General features: G+C 39.3%; 2 protein-coding genes across 3 annotated transcripts in view; both read left to right on the top strand.

Moving 5' to 3' along the window:
• LOC105923251 overlaps window positions 1-22,005 on the top strand; it is a 152,977-nt gene that overhangs the window by 13,755 nt on the left and 117,217 nt on the right. Inside the window, exons 12-20 of the mRNA XM_036128520.1 lie at window positions 5-85; window positions 304-342; window positions 968-1,006; window positions 1,879-1,956; window positions 2,201-2,236; window positions 2,376-2,456; window positions 2,675-2,713; window positions 7,808-7,942; window positions 16,531-16,680. Of these exons, the coding sequence (XP_035984413.1) occupies window positions 5-85; window positions 304-342; window positions 968-1,006; window positions 1,879-1,956; window positions 2,201-2,236; window positions 2,376-2,456; window positions 2,675-2,713; window positions 7,808-7,942; window positions 16,531-16,680 (678 nt within the window). The remainder of the gene's footprint in view (window positions 1-4; window positions 86-303; window positions 343-967; window positions 1,007-1,878; window positions 1,957-2,200; window positions 2,237-2,375; window positions 2,457-2,674; window positions 2,714-7,807; window positions 7,943-16,530; window positions 16,681-22,005) is intronic.
• The window catches only part of LOC105923964, a 72,216-nt gene that overhangs the window by 21,892 nt on the left and 28,319 nt on the right, over window positions 1-22,005 (top strand). Inside the window, exon 6 of one of the 2 annotated variants that reach the window (XM_036127820.1) lies at window positions 17,231-17,318. The exons of the other annotated variant lie outside the window; for it this stretch is intronic. The gene's annotated coding sequence lies outside the window, so the exon portion shown is untranslated. The remainder of the gene's footprint in view (window positions 1-17,230; window positions 17,319-22,005) is intronic. 2 annotated transcript variants of the gene reach the window in all.

Here is a 22,005-nt window from a genome sequence, read left to right as displayed (position 1 = left end):
TCAGATTTAGAAGCAAAGACTTCAAATGATCAAGAACCCAATGGGAGGCGGTCCACTGAGACTGTACAAACTGTCAAAGAAAATGGTGAGAGAGACTTTCTAACACGATTTCACATATTTCAGGCTTTTGACAGGTTTATTCGTTTATATGCGCTCAAAATTCAGTTTCATAATTCTTGTGAGCAAATTTATCAAAATATACATATCATAGTTTTGTTCAAAAGTGTTGAAATGTTTTATTATTAATGCTATAAATCACATGGTTGTAGTGTGTGCCGCTCATAGCTTGTGTCTCATTGACAGAAGGTGAAGCTCCGCCCAGAGATACCGAGGAGAAAGATGGTAAGTTTACATTTTCTGCTGCTTGGTAAAGAAAATCCCAGCAAATTCAGAGCAAAGTGAAGTGAAAGGACAGGGAGCAGAAGCTAGCATCGATACCATCCAGTGAGAAACCCGTAGAACAACATCAGTGCCCCAAATCTAAGGAAATCTAAAGGACTTTTCAGCATCTAATATGGCAATTACCCATCAGATATTATTGTACTACTTCCTAGATCAGGGTTTCCCAAAGTGAGCTGCCACTAAGGGGTGTGCGAGGCGAAAACTGTAATGGCGTCTGACCGTGTTTTTCCCCCCCCCCATACAATAAAGAGTGTAAATAAGCATTTCTTTTGTAAAGCTCAAAATACTGTTAATTTAATCAATAAATAAAAATGTATTATAATGATCCTTATTAGACTTTATTGCTAAATGCTGTTGCACACTTACTGTTCCTTTAAATCAGATTACTTTGGGGTAATAGCGTCGTAATAGGAGTCGTTATTCGGGGGAACCGGCGGAGGGCAAGCTGTCCCGTCCTGTTCGTCGTAAAATAAAGTGTTAGCAGCAAAACCTCGTCTTTTATTATTAATGCTATAAATCACATGGTTGTAGTGTGTGCCGCTCATAGCTTGTGTCTCATTGACAGAAGGTGAAGCTTCGCCCAGAGACAAAGAGGAGAAAGATTGTAAGTTTACATTTTCTGCTGCTTTGTGAAGCAAATCCCAGGAAATTCATAGTAAAGTCAAAAGCTGTAAGAAAGAGATTGTTTTGATAGACCAGCATCAGAAGTCAGCATCAATGGCCTCCATTGAGAGTCAAGCAGAACAAGACCAAGGCTTCAACTTTTAGGGACTCCATTAGCCCAATGAAGGATCTGATGGGAAAAAGTTTTTTGGATATTTGTTTTTGTTTATGACTTGACTAATAGTACAGATGGTTTATGCTAACGCTGAGAATAACCAAAATGAGGTGGAGAAACTCAACTAAAAGCCTCCACCAAGCTTTACCTACCAGACTAAACACAGTTCAAAGCACAACTTGTTATGTAAGCATGTAGGAAGAAAGCAGAGACTCACAAAGATGTTTATCTCATTCCTGTTCAACAAAAACAAGGCGAGTTGGCGTCCACAAATTAGCATAAAAAATTATGAAAATCTTCAAACTATAGTGCATGTGTGACTTGAACCCTGGGCGACCCCTTCCTTTTTTCACCCTCAACCAATTAAAATGCAGAAAATAATCTGAGATTCTTGGTGGCATAAATACGGTCCAGTCCTCCATAAACATGTAACCTAGTATTCCTATTCTCAGCAGAAAGCAGGGTGGCATCATCTCGAGATGGTTTTATGTGTAATCTACCAGATTAGATTTTAAACAGTGTTTTTCTGGGGTCTCAAAGTATTTAATGGTGTTTTATCAGCTTTAGTAAACCTTGAAGAACAGCCATTTTCTTCAGATTTATTTACTTAAGTGTGTAAAGTTGCTTTTCTGCAGCTGTTATAACGATATTCTCTCTTCCACTTTACTAAAACTGTTGTCATAATTTTTTCTCTTCAGATTCAGAAACAAAGACAAATATTTATGGACCCAGTGGAAAGTGGTCTACTGACACTGTACAAAACGTCAATGAAAATGGTGAGTGTTCACAAGGGGTGATGCTGAGTCTGCAGAAGGTAAGTCAGTGTCTATTATTTAAAGGACTTATTCCACACATTTTTTGCCCATTGAATGGATGGATTCCTCACGTTTAGCATTTCATGAATATCTCATTTAGACCCTGCAGTCAAATTTCTTCATAGCTGCAATAGAATAGATTATTACTGAAAAAAACCTACAGTGTTATATAATGTGTGTCATTCATACTTTGTTTATTTATCAGAGAAAAAATTGCTTCATGATGCCAGTAAAAAGTCCGGTAAGTGGATGTTTTTTTCCCCTTTCTAGGGTCAGATTTATTTACTTAAGTGTGTAAAGCTGCTTTTTTTCTGCGGCTGTTATAAAGATAATCTCTCTTCTACTCTACTGAAACTGTTGCCATAACATTTTTTCTTCAGATTTAGAAGCAAAGACTTCAAATGATCAAGAACCCAATGGGAGGCGGTCCACTGAGACTGTACAAACTGTCAAAGAAAATGGTGAGAGAGACTTTCTAACACGATTTCACATATTTCAGGCTTTTGACAGGTTTATTCGTTTATATGCGCTCAAAATTCAGTTTCATAATTCTTGTGAGCAAATTTATCAAAATATACATATCATAGTTTTGTTCAAAAGTGTTGAAATGTTTTATTATTAATGCTATAAATCACATGGTTGTAGTGTGTGCCGCTCATAGCTTGTGTCTCATTGACAGAAGGTGAAGCTCCGCCCAGAGATACCGAGGAGAAAGATGGTAAGTTTACATTTTCTGCTGCTTGGTAAAGAAAATCCCAGCAAATTCAGAGCAAAGTGAAGTGAAAGGACAGGGAGCAGAAGCTAGCATCGATACCATCCAGTGAGAAACCCGTAGAACAACATCAGTGCCCCAAATCTAAGGAAATCTAAAGGACTTTTCAGCATCTAATATGGCAATTACCCATCAGATATTATTGTACTACTTCCTAGATCAGGGTTTCCCAAAGTGAGCTGCCACTAAGGGGTGTGCGAGGCGAAAACTGTAATGGCGTCTGACCGTGTTTTTTCCCCCCCCATACAATAAAGAGTGTAAATAAGCATTTCTTTTGTAAAGCTCAAAATACTGTTAATTTAATCAATAAATAAAAATGTATTATAATGATCCTTATTAGACTTTATTGCTAAATGCTGTTGCACACTTACTGTTCCTTTAAATCAGATTACTTTGGGGTAATAGCGTCGTAATAGGAGTCGTTATTCGGGGGAACCGGCGGAGGGCAAGCTGTCCCATCCTGTTCGTCGTAAAATAAAGTGTTAGCAGCAAAACCTCGTCTGGTGCTTGGGTGTCATAACGGAACGATACATTATTAACACGAAAATGTTAATAAACTGTATTTATTTAGAAGAAATCTTCTTCTACGCTTCATTTTAAGATGAAAAATCCGCAGTGCTGTATATGCGCATATGTGGTCTCTGCTTCAATAGTTCTCGCAAATATGCTCAATAGGCTGAAATCAGGGGAACAGGTGAGACATTTAAGTTGAAAGTTAGTCATTAAAGAGGAGAGGAAGAGAGTGAGAGAGAAATTGGAGGCAACAGAGCAGAGGAGAGAATCGCAACGGATCCGGGAAAAGAAAACGAGCGAATCAGAAAATGTCTCTTCCTCTCTCCTGGCTTTGCGTCGTTTACGTCAGCAGAGGAAACATTTAATTCGGGCCGAAAGTTTTATTTACGAGATTAAATTGAGTGTCTCGGTCTCTATGGATCCCGCTGTGCCTACAAACAGCGCCGCGACTTTGAACCGGTGACAAGCTCTGACGCGCATGAAGCGCACAACGCTGTCGTTACCGCTGGTCCTGGGGGGATTTTTTGATTATGCTCACACATAGATGTGTAATACTTCTCATTGCGATTCAGACAGGCGCAGACTGCTCTGTGCAGTTCATTTTAAAGAGGCAGTTTTAGCGCATATTCAGACAGAAACAGGCTGTGCGGAGCCGGGGTGTGTTGCCGTGGGCGTGTTTACCTGCTGAAGGTAACCGCTGTGAAACAATCAGAAAGATTTCTCTGATTAAAAACATCTTTATGGAGCACTAGACTTATTGTTACTCTGTGCTGCTTTACCTGTTCTCTCTTTCTCTCTCTCTCTCTCTCTCTCTCTCTCTCTCTCTCTCTCTCTCTCGCTCGCTATCGGACAAAAATCAAACTGCTTTGTGTTTGTATTTTGCAGTGTGAAATTGTGCGTCACACTCAGATTCAGAAGCTTTGTTACGACGTTTGAGTTGTAACTGCAACCGTTTTATTTATATATATATATATATATATATATATATATATATATATATATATATATATATATATATATATATAAATAATCTTGGGGTTGCGTCAACCCGGCTGGGACATGGAAGGGGGTGCGCGGCTAAAAAAGTTTGGGAACCCCTATCCTAGATGAATTGTGTTGAATCGTATGATTCAAAGGTGATTTTCACTCTTAAAGCGGAGATAAAAGACATTAAAATGATGCTGTGCAGCAGGTGAATTTACTGTGACATGGTAAACACAAATCCTCTTTCTGACTCCTCTGGTGTAATCTCACAGGCCTTAGCTTTCTATTGAGACCAAAATGATGGATCCAGCTCTGATAGTTGTGAAGATGTCCTCCATTGTTGGGAGGGAGGTTAAGTCAGGGCTGTTGTTCTTAGACTTAGACTTAGACTTTCTTTATTGTCATTTTGTATGCACAGAGTGCATACAGAACGAAATTTCGTTTTCACACAGCTCAGAAAGATTGCAGTAACTCTACAGGATACCTTGCAGTGAATTACAGTACAGGATAAAAAGTGCAGTGATAAATCGCAGTCACTTACAGGATAAGTTTCAATAGATTTCCGGATAAAGTGCAGCAGTGAACAGTAGGCAGTTGAAATATAACCAATGTAAAACAAATATAAACAAATATGCAGTAAGGTGCATCAGTGATTTACCAGTAGACAGTTGTGCAGCAAGGTGCAGCAGTGATTTAAAAGTAGGCAGTTGCATTGTAAACAGTTTTGCAGTACGTTTCCGGGTAAGGTGCAGCAGCGATTTTGCAGGATACGATACAAATGTGCAAATGTGCAAATCAGCTAGTCGAGTGTGGTACACAGTCCGTTTTTATACTTCAGCAGTTCAGCAGTTCAACAGTCTGATGGCAGCAGGGAAAAAGCTTTTGCAGAACCTAGTGGACCTGCAGCGGATGCTGCGGAACCTCTTTCCAGAGGGCAGCAGGGAGAAGAGTCTATGGTGGGTGTGTGAGGGGTCCCTGATGATGTTACGGGCTCGAGACGCACAGCGCTGCGATGAAATGTCTTTAATGGAGGGAAGAGGAGCCCCGATGATCCCTTCTGCTGTCCTCACCACTCTCCTCACGTTCTTCCAGTCGGAGGCACTGCAGCCTCCACACCACACAGAGAGACAGCTGCTCAGAATACTCTCTATGGTGCTTCTGTAGAAGGTCGTGAGGATGGGCGGGGGCAGGCGGGCTCTCCTCATCCTCCGCAGAAAGTACAGTCGCTTCTGTGCCCTCTTCACCAGTGACGTGGTGTTCACAGACCAGCTGAGGTTGTCCGTGATGTGCACCCCCAGGAACTTGGTGCTGCTGACCACCTCCACAGCTGAGTTGTTGATGAGCAGTGGAGCATGTTGAGGCCGGTTCTTCCTGAAGTCGACGATGATCTCCTTCATCTTCTCCACGTTCAGGATCAGGCTGTTGTCTCTGCACCAGCCCACCAGCTGCTCAACCTCCTCTCTGTAGTCCTGGTCGTTGTCGTCTCTGATCAGGCCCACCACCGTTGTGTCGTCTGCAAACTTCACAATGTGATTGGTGGTGAACCTGGGGACGCAGTCGTGTGTCATCAGAGTGAACAGCAGGGGGCTCAGGACGCAGCCCTGAGGGCAGCCCGTGCTGAGGGTGACGACATCAGAGGTGTTCTGTCCGACCCGGACTGACTGAGGTCTGTTGGTGAGGAAGTCAACACCTCGCTGGACCAAGCCACAGTGCCAGCATGCTTCAAGTCTGCCTCCATCATTCCGGTGCCGAAGAAACCTCAAGTCACCTGTTTCAACGACTACCGGCCTGTTGCACTGACTCCCATCATGATGAAGTGCTTTGAAAGGCTGGTAAAGGAACACATCGTCTCCAGTCTCCCCCCAACACTCGACCCGTTCCAGTTTGCCTACCGACGGAACCGCTCCACTGAGGACGCCATCTCCTCTGCTCTTCACCTGAGCCTGGCACACCTGGAGGAGAAGAACACGCACGTGCGGATGCTGTTCCTGGACTTCAGTTCAGCGTTCAACACCATCATCCCACAGCATCTGGTGGGAAAACTGGAGCATCTGGGCTTCAGCACACCCCTTCGTAACTGGCTGCTGGACTTCCTAACCAACAGACCTCAATCAGTCCGGGTCGGACAGAACACCTCTGATGTCATCACCCTCAGCACGGGCTCCCCTCAGGGCTGCGTCCTGAGCCCCCTGCTGTTCACCCTGATGACACACGACTGCGTCCCCAGGTTCACCACCAATCACATCGTGAAGTTTGCGGACGACACAACGGTGGTGGGCCTGATCAGAGACGACAACGACCAGGACTACAGAGAGGAGGTGGAGCAGCTGGTGGGCTGGTGCAGAGACAACAGCCTGATCCTGAACGTGGAGAAGACGAAGGAGATCATCGTCGACTTCAGGAAGAACCGGCCTCACCATGCTCCACTGCTCATCAACAGCTCAGCTGTGGAGGTGGTCAGCAGCACCAAGTTCCTGGGGGTGCACATCACGGACAACCTCAGCTGGACTATGAACACCATGTCACTGGTGAAGAGGGCACAGAAGCGACTGTACTTTCTCCGGAGGATGAGGAGAGCCCGCCTGCCCCCGCCCATCCTCACGACTTTCTACAGAAGCACCATAGAGAGTATTCTGACCAGCTGTCTCTCTGTGTGGTGTGGAGGCTGCAGTGCCTCCGACTGGAAGAACGTGAGGAGAGTGGTGAGGACAGCAGAAGGGATCATCGGGGCTCCTCTTCCCTCCATTAAAGACATTTCATCGCAGCGCTGTGTGTCTCGAGCCCGTAACATCATCAGGGACCCCTCACACCCCCACCATAGACTATTCTCCCTGCTGCCCTCTGGAAAGAGGTTCCGCAGCATCCGTTGCAGGTCCACCAGGTTCTGCAAAAGCTTTTTCCCTGCTGCCATCAGACTGTTGAACTGCTGAAGTATAAAAACGGACTGTGTACCACACTCGACCCGCTAATTTGCACATTTGTATGTATCCTTCAATATCGCTGCTGCACTTTTTCCGGAAACGTACTGCAAAACTGTTTACAATGCAACTGCCTATTGTTAAATCACTGCTGCACCTTACTGCATAATTGTTTACATTGCTTACATTGTTTTTACATTTCAATCTGCCTACTGCTCACTGCTGCACTTTATCCGAAAGTTAATTGAAAGTTATCCTGTATTCGACTGAGATTTACCACTGCATTTTTCTTATCCTGTACTGTAAATTCACTGCAAGGTATCCTGTAGAGTTACTGCAATCTTTCTGAGCTGTATGAAAAAACGAAATTTCGTTCTGTATGCACTCTGTGCTACAAAATGACAATAAAGAAAGTCTAAGTCTAAGTCTAAGTCTAAGTCTAGCAGCCAGTTTCGTAGGGGTGTGTTGAAGCCCAGTTCTGATCCTGAGGCCATGAATTCATTAAATATATAATCTCTGGATGCGTTACGCTGGTTTTATGTATAATCTCACAGGAACTTTACTCTGACAGGCTTCATCAGCTGTGAGAAAAAGTGAAATAAATGAAGTTTTCTGATCATTTTAGCATCAGAGAAACCAAAGGACCCAGACTGTGACCCGTCTATAGTTTCTGCTGAGGTGTCGATTGAACCTGATCAGGACGGTGATGAAGGCAAAACGTGGTTCCTTGCTAATGACAAAGTACCCAGCGGTCCAACTGGTGAGTAAGACTTTCTAACATTATTTCACACAAATGTGCAAAAATCTTTCCTCCTTTCTTAATATTTTAATCTGAGCAGACAGACGTTGTGATCCTTTAAAGCAGCCCATCAATAGTTCTGCAGGCGTTCATGTTTAGAGACGTGAAACGTGTTTCTGGTGGTTCAGGCGTTAAAAAGGCTCCTAAACTCAAGAGATGAGACGTTCTGCAGCGACACAGAACAGACGACTTCACGTTGTTTATTTAGGCTCTTTGTTCCCAGCAGCATGGAGATTAATTACCATGAATATTTAGTTCAGACTCATCATGGTTTTGTTTAAAATATTCATATATTACTGTGTGAATAAAGGTGAAATTAAGAGGCTAAATGTTATTGGCTCAAGTGGCCTTTATTCACCTGTAGCTGGACAGGAAGAGAGGAAAGACATGCAGTGGTTTGTTCAAATGTGTAGAAATGTTTTATTATTATTGCTATAAATCACATGGTTGTAGTGTGAGCCGCTCATAGCTTGTGTCTCATTGACAGAAGATAATGATTCGCCAAACAATGGCAAGAAGACAGATGGTAAGTTTACATTTTCTGCTGCTTGGTAAAGAAAATCCCAGCAAATTCAGAGTAAAGTGAAAAGCTGCAACACAGTGATTGTTTTGATAGACCAGCATAAAGAGTCAGCAGAGGAGTCACCTATTGAGAACCAAGGAGACTCCAGCGCTGAGAAACAGACCACTAAAGCATCTGGTGGGTAAAGGTTTTTCATATATTTGTTTTTTTGTGACTTTTTTAGGCAGTAAGTCTGTAACCATGTGGGGAAAAAGTCAATTTATCCAGTTCAACATAAACGGTGTTGTCCGAAGGCTGCATGAGATTAATTACCATGAAGATTTAGTTCAGACTCATCATGGTTTTGTTTCAAATATTCATATATTACTGTGTAAATGAAGGTGAAATTAAGAGGCTAAATGTTATTGGCTCAAGTGGCCTTTATTCACCTGTAGCTGGACAGGAAGAGAGGGGAAAGACATGCAGTGGTTCCAGCGATGGAACTGGTGGGTTAGTTTTTGTTTGGATTTTTGTTTCTGTTTGTGACTTTTTTATGCAGTAAGTCTGTAACCAAGTGGGGAAAAAGTCAATTTAACCAGTTCAACATAAACTGTGTTGTCCAAAGGCTGCATGAGATGTGAGCAGAACAGATGGTTTATGCTAACACTGAGAATAACCAAAAATGAGGTGGAGAAACTCAGCTACAAGCCTCCACCAAGCTTTACATCCCAGACTAAACACAGTTCAAAGCATAACTAGTTATATGTGCATCTAAGAAAAAAGCAGAGACTGACAAAGATGTTTCTCTTATTCCTGTTCAACAAAAACAGGGCAAGTTAGACGCCAAAGCTTAGCATTAAAAGTTATAAAAATCTTCAAACTATAGTGCATGTGTGACTTGAACCCTGGGTGACCCCTTCCTTTTTTCACCCTCAACCAATTAAAATGCAGAAAATAATCTGAGATTCTGTGAGGCATAAATACGGTCCAGTCCTCCATAAACATGTAACCTAGTATTCCTATTCTCAGCAGAAAGCAGGGTGGCATCATCTCGAGATGGTTTTATGTGTAATCTACCAGATTTTAAAGTGTTTTTCTGGGGTCTCAAAGTATTTAATGGTGTTTTATCAGCTTTAGTAAACCTTGAAGAAAAGCCATTTTCTTATCAGTTGAAAGTATTTTCTTCAGATTTATTTACTTAAGTGTGAAAAGCGGCTTTTTTCTGCAGCTGTTACAACAATAATCTCTCTTCTACTCTACTGAAACTGTGGTCATAAAATTTTTTTCTTCATGTTTAGAAACAAACACTTCAAAGAATCATGAACACAATGGAGGGGGGCCCGCTGATGCTGTACAAAACGTTAATGAAAATGGTGAGTAAGACTTTCTAACACTATTTTACACAAAGTAACAAATCTGGAGTAATCCCTCATTTCATCATATTTAATTTCAAAGCAGGCAGACTTCCTTTCACTCCTTTAAAGCAACCAGTGGCTCAGCAGGATTTCAGGTTTAGAGAAACATGTTGATTCAGACATAAAATGGCTCCTAAACTCACCGGACTGGCAGAGCAACTCAGCAAACAACCAATTTGAATTGAATATTAATGCAATTTATTTCCTGACATCAGGTGTCAAATGAACCACTTGTTCTTATTTCTTTCCTTGCACTGATGAAAACTCACAGAGGCAACAGAAATTTATTTTAACTGTGTAAATTCATCAAAAAAATCAATATTATCATGGTTTTGTTCAAACATGTTGAAATGTTTTATTATTATTATTATTATTATTATTGGTATGAATCACATGGTTGTAGTGTTTGCCGCTCATAGGATGTGTTTTATTGACAGAAGCTAAAAATTCATCCAGCAATAACAAGAAGACAGATGGTAAGTTTACATTTTCTGCTGCTTGGTAAAGAAAATCCCAGCAAATTCAGAGTAAAGTGAAAAGCTGCAACACGGTGATTGTTTTTATAGACCCAGATCAGAAGCTAGCGGAGGAGTCATCTAGTGAGAACCAAGTAGACTCCAATACTGGGGAACAGCCCTTTAATGGAACTGGTGGGTAAAGGTTCTTCATATATTTGTTTTTTTGTGACTTTTTAGGCAGTAAGTCTGTGACCATGTGGGGAAAACGTCAATTTATCCATTTCAACGTAAACTGTTTTGTCCAAAGGCTTCATGAGATGTGAGCAGAACAGATGGTTTATGCTAATAAACATTCACCAAAATGAGGTGGAGAATCTCAGCTAAAAGCCTCCACCAAGCTTTACCTCCAGACTAAACACAGTTCAAAGCACAACTAGTTATATGTGCATGTAAGAAAAAAGCAGACACTGACAAAGATGTTTCTCTAATTCCTGTGCAACAAAAACAAGGCGAGTTAGCCTCCAAAGATTAGTATTAAAGATATGAAAATCTTCAGACTATAGTGCATGTGTTGCCTTTATAGTTATGGAGTTAAATTACCTTCCAGCTCTAAAAAGTGTTGCTAATTTCTCCTGCTATGACTCTGCATCAGGCTGCAATGATCAGGAAGGTCCTGGATTTAACCATTGTGGCTTCAATAACTGTACATTTCCCATTAAATAGTGTTCAGGAGTCTCCTCTGTCAAACAGTGTTTCACTCGTGTGTCTATTAATAATTCTTGTTTCTTTTCATAGAGAATACATCAGAGACGCCAAGTGGTCCAGAAACATCTGAACAAGGTTCTGCAGACCAGGACCAAAGCTGAAACAGTCTTCATCCGTGTGTGGAACTGCTGTGGGCCGGTCCTCTCTGGGAAGACGTGACGGACCTCAAAGCTGTTTAACCTGCAGCTATCTAGTATTTATTAGATGAGCTGACATTTCAAAGGTTTGAACAGAACTGACAGCAACGATCTTCTGCAGAGGGACATGTGTCTCCATGTCAGCAGCAAGTTGAGGAAGCAGTGAAACATCTGCTGTCAGGAGAGATGAACATGACTGGATGAACGGAAATACTAAATGACCAAAGATGCCTGACTTTAATTGTGTCTTCATGTTTCTTTTAACTTTTTAAAAATACAACAGCAGTAAATTATAAGGTTTATCTCATCCACTATTTCTCATTACGAGTTGGATAAACTGTTTATCAATCAGTGGATCAGCAGCAACCAACTTTCATCAGAAACCTTTGCACAAAGCAAGTTAATCATTTAAACATTAACTTGTTCTGTGGTTTTATTGCTGTAATGTTTTTGTCTTTATATTGTTGTACATATTTGTGTGTTTGAGTCTTAAAGCACATTTTCATATCAGAAACACCATGAGCTCAGTGCTTCTCAACCTTTAGTTGGGATATTATTTATAAATCAGGACAATAGCCTATTTAAGGCTCTGTATTCTAATGTGTTGCTGCTGGATATTAGGGAAATGTTTTTGTTTTACTCTGGAGAATTAAAACTCTTTATGGTGCCAGATGATCTGAGAGACTTGAATTCCAGCAGTTGATGCAACATATGCCTAGAGGTTTACTTTAAATCTTAAGCTGCATCTTTTTATCCCTAAAGACCAACATGCTTTTGAGGACAGATAAAGTTTTTTATAACTGTAAATTGAGGACTACCTGAGCTCTGATAAACCTATTTAAAATTATTTGTGAGCGTTCTTGGTTGGCATGTGGCAGCTGAATTCACTCTATCCCCACCAGGGGGCAGCAGAGACCAGTTGTTACGACACTGAAGTTTGTTTTTGACATGAAAAATGAAATAAAATGAGAAAGAAATGTGCTTACTGTGAATATGTCTGTCATTTTTTGGAGCCTCTAACTTCAGTTCTCGGGAACAGAAATACCTGTAGACAGGTCCCTGGTCCATCACACCTGGATCAGGTACAGAGTCCTGCTAATGATCCAATTATTTGAAGCAAAGATTCTCCATAGTCACCATGTGTTAATGTGAAATTTATTTTTGGCCACTCGGGCTGAGAGTACACATAAAAAAAAACAGGCAAAGTTTAAGGGTTACAGTAGTTTTTTTCTCATAATAGCGCTCAAAAGATAAAAAAAATTAAAAGATGAAGATTTAAAAATTTGTATTAACTACTTGTCCTTCATGAGCCACGGATAACAGGTAATAATGAGGTAATAAGGTGCTTTTGTTTAATTATTTGAGGCTTTATTTACAGAAATGTGCATTTAGATATTCTGAGATAATAGTGTGCAGTAGGCAGTAACAGTGGGGTGATATTCACCTACACACCTACTGCCAGATCATACTGTAATTATTGTAGGTGTCAATCTGAAAGTCAGCCGAACACAGAGTTATGTTAAAAATGGTTTTATTGTAAATGCTGAAAGCAGAAGCAGACCAGGAGTTGCAGGTGAAACCACACAACCTGAAAATACCACAGTGGCAGAGCACGGCTGAGGTGACACGACGATCTGGCAGGTATATGAAGGCTGGAGAACAGGTGAGCAGAGTAATCACTGATTAGTGGCAGCAGGTGGAGCTGGTCTGGTGACGGGCTGAAACTTCAAGTCCAGAACAAACCAAACTAAATCATGACACCACTTTTGTTTTGGTGCTGAAAATCACAGTCCCCATTCTAATGCCCAGGATTCTACATTGTGTAATGCCTCTTGTAGTTTTTCTTTTATGAATACATTTCTTCCCCTCTTCCAAATAATCCCATGATCAGTGAATAATGAGATTCCCAAAGATGTATCTATATCAGTATAAATGTCATTGATCATTGTATTAAATGACACAGGACTAATTATACTGCCTTGAGGTATACCATTTTCCACTTGATGACATGAATTTAATTCTTCGGATATTATAACACTAGTATTTCTTACAATTAGGAAATTTCTTAACCACCTATACATTTCACCTTCTATACCCATCTGTTTTGTTTTAATCAATAATCCTTTTCATTACATTTCGTATGCCTTCTCCACATCTAGAAATATTGCTATTACACTTTCTTTGTTAACTTGAACATAACTTATTTCATGTTCTAAACACAAAGCTGGATCTAAAGTACTTTTACCTTTTCAAAATCTGGGCTGATAACATTTAATCTTCTTAGATAAATATTCTAGTATGTAATTAATAATTTTTCCCATAATTATACCCAAATAAGATGTGAGAGCTATTGGCCTATAACTTCCTGCTAAATTCGGATCTTTTTCAGGTTTAAATATTGGGACAATAATGGCTTCCTTCCATTTGTTTGGTAATTTTCCTTCCTCACATACCTTGTTATATAATACTAACTATATTTTTCTTACATCACTAAGATTGATCAGCATACAATTACTGATTTAATCATTGTCTGAAGTTATTTTTCCAGATTTCTTTAAAGCCTTATTTAATTTCATATTAATTACAACCTCTGAAGTATACCAATATTTCACTGTAATATTATTACACTTCCTCTTTTTCTTTAATATTAAGATTCTATGTACTGTGTATCTTTGCAAATGTTTTTGCTAATAAAGCAGATTTACTTTTGCTATGTATTATATTTTTATTATCGCTCACGGCTGGGGAGCAATAATCTTTTGAACAACCAAACATTTTTATAGTATTCCAAACTATGTCTAATTGTGTATTTTTACTCAATGATTCACAGTACTTTCTCCAACAATCCTATTTAGCGTTATTACATCCGCCTGTTTCCTTATATAGTAAATAAGGTTCTGAAACGGCGTTCCCTCAGTGTCTGTGAATATTTGTAATATTTGTGGCCCATTTTACCAAAGCAAAAGTTGTAGTATGATCAACATGAGGTGCTTTTATGTGTGCTATGAGTTTGGTGACACTACCTCATGTTAGAGTGTACATATTACTTATTTTACTGATAAAACATCATTAAATGAAAGCCCTTTATCCAAATCTATTTGACTGAAAGAGCAAACTGTTATTCATAATGGAGCAAAAGGAATTTCCCTGGATATTTGGCTATTTAGGCTATCGGTTTTAAGAAATTACTATTTTTTTAAAAGTAATATTTTCCTATCTAAGAAACGTATGAAAAACCTGAGATAACGTACACATGAAAGGATTTTGATGACAAAATACACCTGTTGGTGACGCTACAGGTGTTGCATTTTTCTGCCCCTCCCTGCGCATGAAGGACAAGCCCGGTTCTGTGACAGCAATGCTCCGCGGATACGTTTTTGATCTGGAAAAGCCGAATCTGTGAATATATTTCTAACTTTACCGACTTTGCGAAAACATACTTGCAGATTTTTTTCTTTTGTTTTGTTTTTTCGGGCAAGGCTTGATCTCCATTTCACTTTCACTTCAACCTGACGTTCCTCTCTTTTGAACTTCGTCAAACTATCCAGTATTTTCGGCAGGAGTTGGCATTTTTGTCGACGGGATTTTTCCAGGTACCTATAATGCGACTTCTGCCGGTTCGATCAGCGTTGTTAGTCCTTTTTTACACGGCTAAAGCACTCTGTGGTGAGTATGAAAATGAAACATAAGCCCTGTAGGGCTACTGTTTATCTTGATTTCTTTTTGTGTGTTTGTGGTTAAGGAGAAATAAGTGAAATTAGGGCTGGAGGATAATTCAACAACACTACATATTGATCGATAAATATATATCGATGATTTTAAAAAATAGGGTAAATTAAAAGTTCAATAGAATAAAAGTTTTCCTTCCTTTTACATTCTAGCCAATCATGTAAGTTAATATTATAGCCGTCATATCCTCCCAACCAATCACAATGCAGACCCAGGAATGCTCCGCCTCCTAAGCCTCGCCCCCTTTAAAGAGTTCAAATAGCAGGCTTTGTTTTTTATTATTTAAAAACTTGTGGTTTTAGTTAAATAAAATGTTGAGTTTGAATTCAGTGTTTGTATGTTCTTTATCTAAAAATAGGTCGCTAATCAAGAGCATAAAATGGCCAGGGCTGCACTTAAAACATGTTTTGAATTTGTTGATAATTATTGATATCAATCATATGATATATTTCATTGATATGCTTTTTTTCTATATTGTCAAGCCCTAAGTGAATGTCATTATTTTAGATAAAACTACAAAAAAAAGTTCTGTGAAGTAAAGGTATCTTTTAGATGGCGTATGGCATGACACCAGGGGCATAGCCAGGATATTTTTAATTGGGAGACCAACATTGTGCAAAAAGCTTGCGAGGGATGGCCAAGAATAGAAAATACGTTACAAATTACATACAGTACTCAACCATTTCCTGCTTCATAACACTTAACAGGAATGAGCAGGTTTAGAAAATAGCTGATGGTAATATACCTGTATATATAAAATAATCTAGTAAAATACTTGTTCACACAAATGTACTTTATTTAAAGTTCAAAAACTGATATTAGTCCCAAAAACCAATTATTTTCAAAAAGGGAATTTAGTGTCAGAAGCAGAGCCAGTAGTGGTGAGAGGATTGCTCCTGTTAGTCTGTTAGTCAGTGACCCGTTGTATATATTTTTATCATTAAAAGTAAGATAGTAAATACACAAAACTCTCAACCTAACCCTAGCCATAACATCCCTGCTACAGCGCAGGGTGGTTTCATGAAGTAATTTGTTGTCATGATTTGACTCAGGGTAAAAAGGCTTCCTTGCTTTCTGAAACGGAGAAGCCCGGTTATGCAGGAATTTACCCAGAATTTATTCTGGATTTCCACTAACCCGGCTTTGTGAAATGAGGCCATGGTGTTCTTCTGGGCAGAAAAACTTCTCCCTCCCCACAGAAAGAACCGATCCAGTAAAACCTGTAGGGTTTTTAAAGCTAGTTAGACAAAACGCTTGATTATCTTCATTTGTTAATTTGAGGCAGTGATTTAAAGTTGATTAGAACTTTTAAAGAGTAGAAATGTACAAAAAAATGGTGTTTTGTTTTGTAAGTCAGCAGCCTGTCGGTAATAATACCTGCAGACTTGACTTTGTTTAGGGGTGTACAGAAAAACCTAAAAGTTATTTAGATCTATTAAGTAGATTTAACAGAAAGGGGTGAACCCAGTAATGCTGCTCAGTTACAGAAAGAGGAAGAAAAATCACACGAAGTAGTAAAAATGTTCTTGTTTTTCATTCACAGCTGATCCAATCTACAAAAAAGTTGGTGACTCTGTTGTCCTGAATCCTGGTCAGGTTTTGGATCCCATTAGTAGCGTAACCTGGAAACAAGAACCGGACCTCGCCTTGGAGTGGGACGGACCAAGCGTTATTTGTTACAGAGATTTTAAAGGTAAATTAACTTGTGACTGGAGCATAAAGTGACGTAAAACCTGAGACCCTGCAGATTCACATCAATTATTTTCTCTTTATGTGGTTCCTGGTTCCAGATCGCTGTAGCTTGAATAAAAAAGATGGAAGCTTCACTATAAGCAACTTGACAGTAGAGGACAGCGGCATCTACACACCTCAGATCAACCATAAAGTTCTCAACCAGCTGGAACTCCAGGTTATCGGTGAGTTTAACAGTTTTGACTGAAGTTTGTTGAGTTTTAACCTGATTGATGTTGATGGTAATCTGTTCCTGTTTCTGTCAGAACCGGTCCCAAAACCCACGGTGTCCGTAAAGTGCAACAATGAGAAGACCCTCTGTAATCTCACCTGTGAAGCCAACGTCAGCCCTGATGTTGGAACTGTCACATATAGATGGAGAAATGGAGAGGTGGTGCTGTCCAACGACAAAGAGCTGATTATAACAACGGTATGAGTAGGAGGAAACCTGGAAGAACCCAGGATGAGAACTTGATGGGCTGGTTTATAGATTTTGTCCATTTGTTTCTCAGGATAACAAGGAGAGCTCCTTCATCTGCGAGTTGGAAAACCGTGTCAGCAGCAGCTCCAGTGATGGAGTTGATAACCCCCTTAGCAGTGGTGAGTTACAAACACTTGAGGGTGTCCCAGCATGAACAACCTGTTAAAGGTCATGACAAACTATTGGATTTAGATCTAGACTTTGACTAGGCCACTGTAAAACGTTTATTTGGTCTTTTGAGTCATTCGGAGGTGAAGTTCCTGATGTTCTGTCACAGAATCCCTGTGAGTTTGGGCTTTGGGTCACAAGCTGATGACCGATCATCCTCCTGTAGGGTTTTCCAGAAGAGAGCAGAGTTCATGATTCAGTCAGTTATGGCAAAATATCCAGATCCAGAAGCAACAAAATGTGTTTGTGATGTTTTTATGATGTAAAGCTCTTGGAACTGCCTTGCTGCTGAAATGTGCTGTACATAAAGGTGACTTGACATATTGCTGGGTCATGACCTCTGACCTTAACTGAGACAAGTGAGGCCTGCAGAACCTAAAATGCTGCTCTGGATTCTTCTGTGACCTCCTGCATGAGCCATAAATGAGCTCTTGGAGTAATTTTGGTAGGTTAGCCACTCCTGGGATAGTTTTCTATCGTTCAGTGTTTGTGTGGATAAAGATTCCAGCCTTTTTACATTCTCTTCAGTTCCATAGGAAGGGGGACCACATCTATTCAATGACTTTACTTAAATGCAGACTTTGGTGCAGTAAAATCTGCTTTGAATTGATTTATTAAAACTGACTGAATACAGCAGGTGTTTTCAAAGAAATACTGATTCAAATCCTGTTCTTGTATTGCTAGATTAGGAGAATTCAGTCTTTTCAACTAAGCCTGAAATAATTTGCAAACTCTAATATTTCCAACAGCTTTGACCAGCTTCTCTGTGTCTGCTGAAGGAAAACTTCCACTTAGCATGATGCTGCCACCGTGGTTGGGACAGTGTGTGCAATGTGACATTTCTTCAACTTAAAGAAAAACAATTCAAATTATTCAACATTAATACCTGGAGCAGCAGCTGTTGGACTGGTAGGCTCTATGAACAATTTTTGGTTTTAATAATTAATTCTTTCATTTCAGGGAATCCTGGAGCAGCGGCTGGACTGGATGTAGTGATTGTGGTCTTGATTGCGGTTCTTGCTGTGGTTCTTGCTGTGGTTGGACGTTTTGTCTATTATCGGCACAAAAAAGGTAAGAATGGACTAAAAACATCACAGTTTCCTGTGTTATTATAACGCCTCTTAATGTTCCCTGTCTTCCTCCTTGTGATCATAAAATCAAACAAATCTAAGCCTGCAGCGTGTTTGTTAGTCAATCTGCCATCAGGAGGAGAAGTTTCTTGGAGATTTTGTCCTAAAGCAGAACGATTCTCTGTTTATGAGTTTCACTTCATTCAACAAGCAAAGAGCTGGTTTTAGTTTATGTGTCTTTGAGCTCATCTCACCCAGAAATTACTGTTGTTTATGTGTTTAAACCTGAACTGTACATCATATATGAATTATTTAATACTGCTGCCACTTATATTACAGGGAAGATTCCCACATGGAAGGAATTTTGTAAGTTACTAAATATTCTATAAATGATGCACAATTTACATGTAACTAATTGTGAAAATTGTAATATATGTTTTTATCTTTATTACAGGGTGCTGTGATAAAAAGAAAGCAAAAAGTAAGTTAAAAAGTCTTTTGTTATCAGTTTTACGTTAATTATTCTTGATACTTTAACATGTTACTTACACGGGACGTAATAACTAAACAAGGAAAGATGATACAAGATCTCTAAGGAAATTATCACAGCTGAAAACAGCGGCTAGAAAAGTATTCACACCCTTGAATGTTTCCTCCATTTTGTCATGTGACATCCTCAACTTTTAATTAGTTTTACTGGAGTTTTAGAGTTGAAACCAGATGTATACTTAATCTGTATAAAAACAACCAGGTTTTTTCTTACTGTCATTAAATTTGACTGAATTTTTCCTGTTTTAAGTTTGCTATAATCACCAAAATTATTTCTGTTTGGTGAATATCAGAATAATGAGTGAGAGAAATAATTTGGAGAATAGTTTTTTTTTATATTTCTCTTTTGCGATGGACGCAAATTGACCTTGTCTTTATAATCAATTCAGTGGTTTAGGGACATCTAAAAGACCCATTTCGGTCAAAGTTTTAACTTCCAGGTTGATGTCTTGAGATATTGTTTCAATATTTCCACATAATGTTCTTTCCTCATTACACAATTTTTTTGTGAAGTGCACCAGTCCCTCCTGCAGCTAAATACTACCACAGCATCATGCTGCCACCACCGTACTTCACAGTTGGGATGATATTCTCATGTTTCCAACAAGCTTCCTCCATTTCCTTCAAGTTTGTCCATGCTCATTATGGTGAAACACTAATTTTAGTTTAATCAGACCACAGGACACACCTTCAATAATCTGAGTTTTGATCCCTGAAGACGTTTTCAAACTCCAGTCTTGGATTTTATGTTTCCTTTAGCATAATGGCTTCTTCCTCTCTGAGTGGCCGTTCAGCTCATGTCTGTTCAAGGCTTGTTTCACTAAGCATGAGGAGGATCTCCATCAGCTTCAGCAGCATCTTCATCAGGTCTTTAGCTTCTGTTCTGGCCTTTATTTATAGATTTTAGACCATAAATCATCTCTGGGACACAGAACCCGTCTGCTTCCTGAATTGTATGATAGCTGGACATGGCCACACTGTTTATACCAGACTATAATTGTTTGAATAGATGGATGGGGTATCTTTAGGCATCAGGAATTTGTACCCAAGGAAGAATCAGACATGTGGAGCTCCACGATGCTCCTCCTGATATCTTGGCAGATTTCTTTTACATTTTCTGTGATTTCACAAAAGGAAGTTCTTTGAGGTGTTGCCTTAAAATACACCCACAGGTGAGAAGCTTACAGAGTGATGACATCATCATCCAGGTTTTCTCAAATCGTTTAAAGGCATCATAATCTTACTATCTGTAAATGTCAGAATTTTGAGGAAATTAATCTTGATATCTCCAACTTTTCTGGCAGGAGATTTTGGTTATTCTGACATCGAACATGAAGCTTTTAGTCTATCATTATAGACTGTATGTAAATATCTGGTTTCTACTGTATGTAATAGAACAACACAGAGGAGTGCATTATTATAAAATTAGAGGAAAGAATCTGAAAAGTGCGGCATGTTGTTTCTCCAGCACCCCTAAATGAAATGCAGTCCACCCAGCTCCATTGAAAAGGCCACCTAAATATTAAAATGAGTCCATCTGTGAGCAGTTTAATCTGATTTTAACTGCAGCTGTTCTGCTTCTGACTTCAGAGGTTTGTTGGAGAACAGCATCTGGAAGACCAAGGAACGTAGCTGATAGGTCAGGGAGAACGTTGTGGAGGAACTTAAAACGGGATGCAGTGTTGTAGTTATAGATAGAACGTAACAATGGAGTTTACTTCTTATTCCTGTTAGTATTTATTAACACTGAGGGTTAAAATTAGCCAGGATACATCTCCACTATCAGTGCGGCTCTATAACTTAACATGTGTTATCTTCATCATTCACAGAGGATGATGCTGAGTCTGTAGAAGGTAAGTCAGTGTCTATTATTTAAAGGACTTATTCCACACATTTAGCATTTCATAAATATCAAATTTTCTGGCCGAATCTGTTCATAGCTGTGATTAAAAATACTGAAAATAATACAATGTTATATAATGTGTGCCATCAATACTTTGTGTATTTAACCGAAAAAGAATTGCTTCGTGATGTTTTCCCCCCTTATTCAAAAATAAGTACACCTCTGTTGCCAATCAATATTACTGCCTGATTACAATGAATATATAAAATCTGAGTTGTTATGAAATATGGATATAAATTCCATTTTTGATGTTTTTTTTTTCAGTTGTTATGTTGAAACTACCAGGTGATAAATGTGTTTTTTCTGGAATCTCAAAGTATTTAATGGTGTTTTATCAGCTTTAGTAAACCTTGAATAACATCCATTTTCTTATCAGTTGAAAGTCTTTTCCTCAGATTTATTTACTTAAGTGTGTAAAGCTGCTTTTTTCTGCAGACGTTATAATATTTTTTCTTCAGATTTAAAAACAAAGATTTACAAAGATCAAGAACCCAATGCAATGCGTCCCACTGAGACTCTACAAATCTTCAATGAAAATGGTGAGAAAGACTTTTTAACACGATTTTACATGTTTCTGGCTTCTTTATTCATTTATATGTACTCAAAATTCAGTTTCATGATTTTTGTGGGCAAATTTATAAAAAAATACATATCGTGGTTTTGTTGAAATGTCTTATTATTAACGCTATAAACCACATGGCTGTGGTGTGTGCCGCTCATAGCTTGTGTCTCATTGACAGATGATGAAACTTCATCCAGCGACGACGAGGACACAGATGGTATGTTTACATTTTCTGCTGCTTGGTAAAGAAAATCCCAGCAAATTCAGAGTAAAGTGAAGAGCTGTAAGAAATAGATTGTTTTGATAGACCAGCATCAGAAGGCAACATCAATGGCCTCCATTGAGAGTCAAGTAGAACAAGACCAGGCCTTCAACTTTTAGGGTCTCCATTAGCCCAGTGAAGGATCTGGTGAGAAAAAGTTTTTTGGATATTTGTTTCTGTTTATGACTTGACTAATAGTACAGATGGTTTACGCTAACGCTGAGACTCACCAAATTGAGGTGTAGAAACTCAGCTAAAAGCCTCCACCAAGCACAACTAGTTATATGTGCAT

Source organism: Fundulus heteroclitus, chromosome 24 (assembly GCF_011125445.2).
Source record: "Fundulus heteroclitus isolate FHET01 chromosome 24, MU-UCD_Fhet_4.1, whole genome shotgun sequence".
In the NCBI taxonomy this organism is placed as follows: domain Eukaryota; kingdom Metazoa; phylum Chordata; class Actinopteri; order Cyprinodontiformes; family Fundulidae; genus Fundulus; species Fundulus heteroclitus.
Note: the sequence above shows the minus strand (reverse complement) of the source record. Positions and strands in the feature narration are given on the sequence as shown.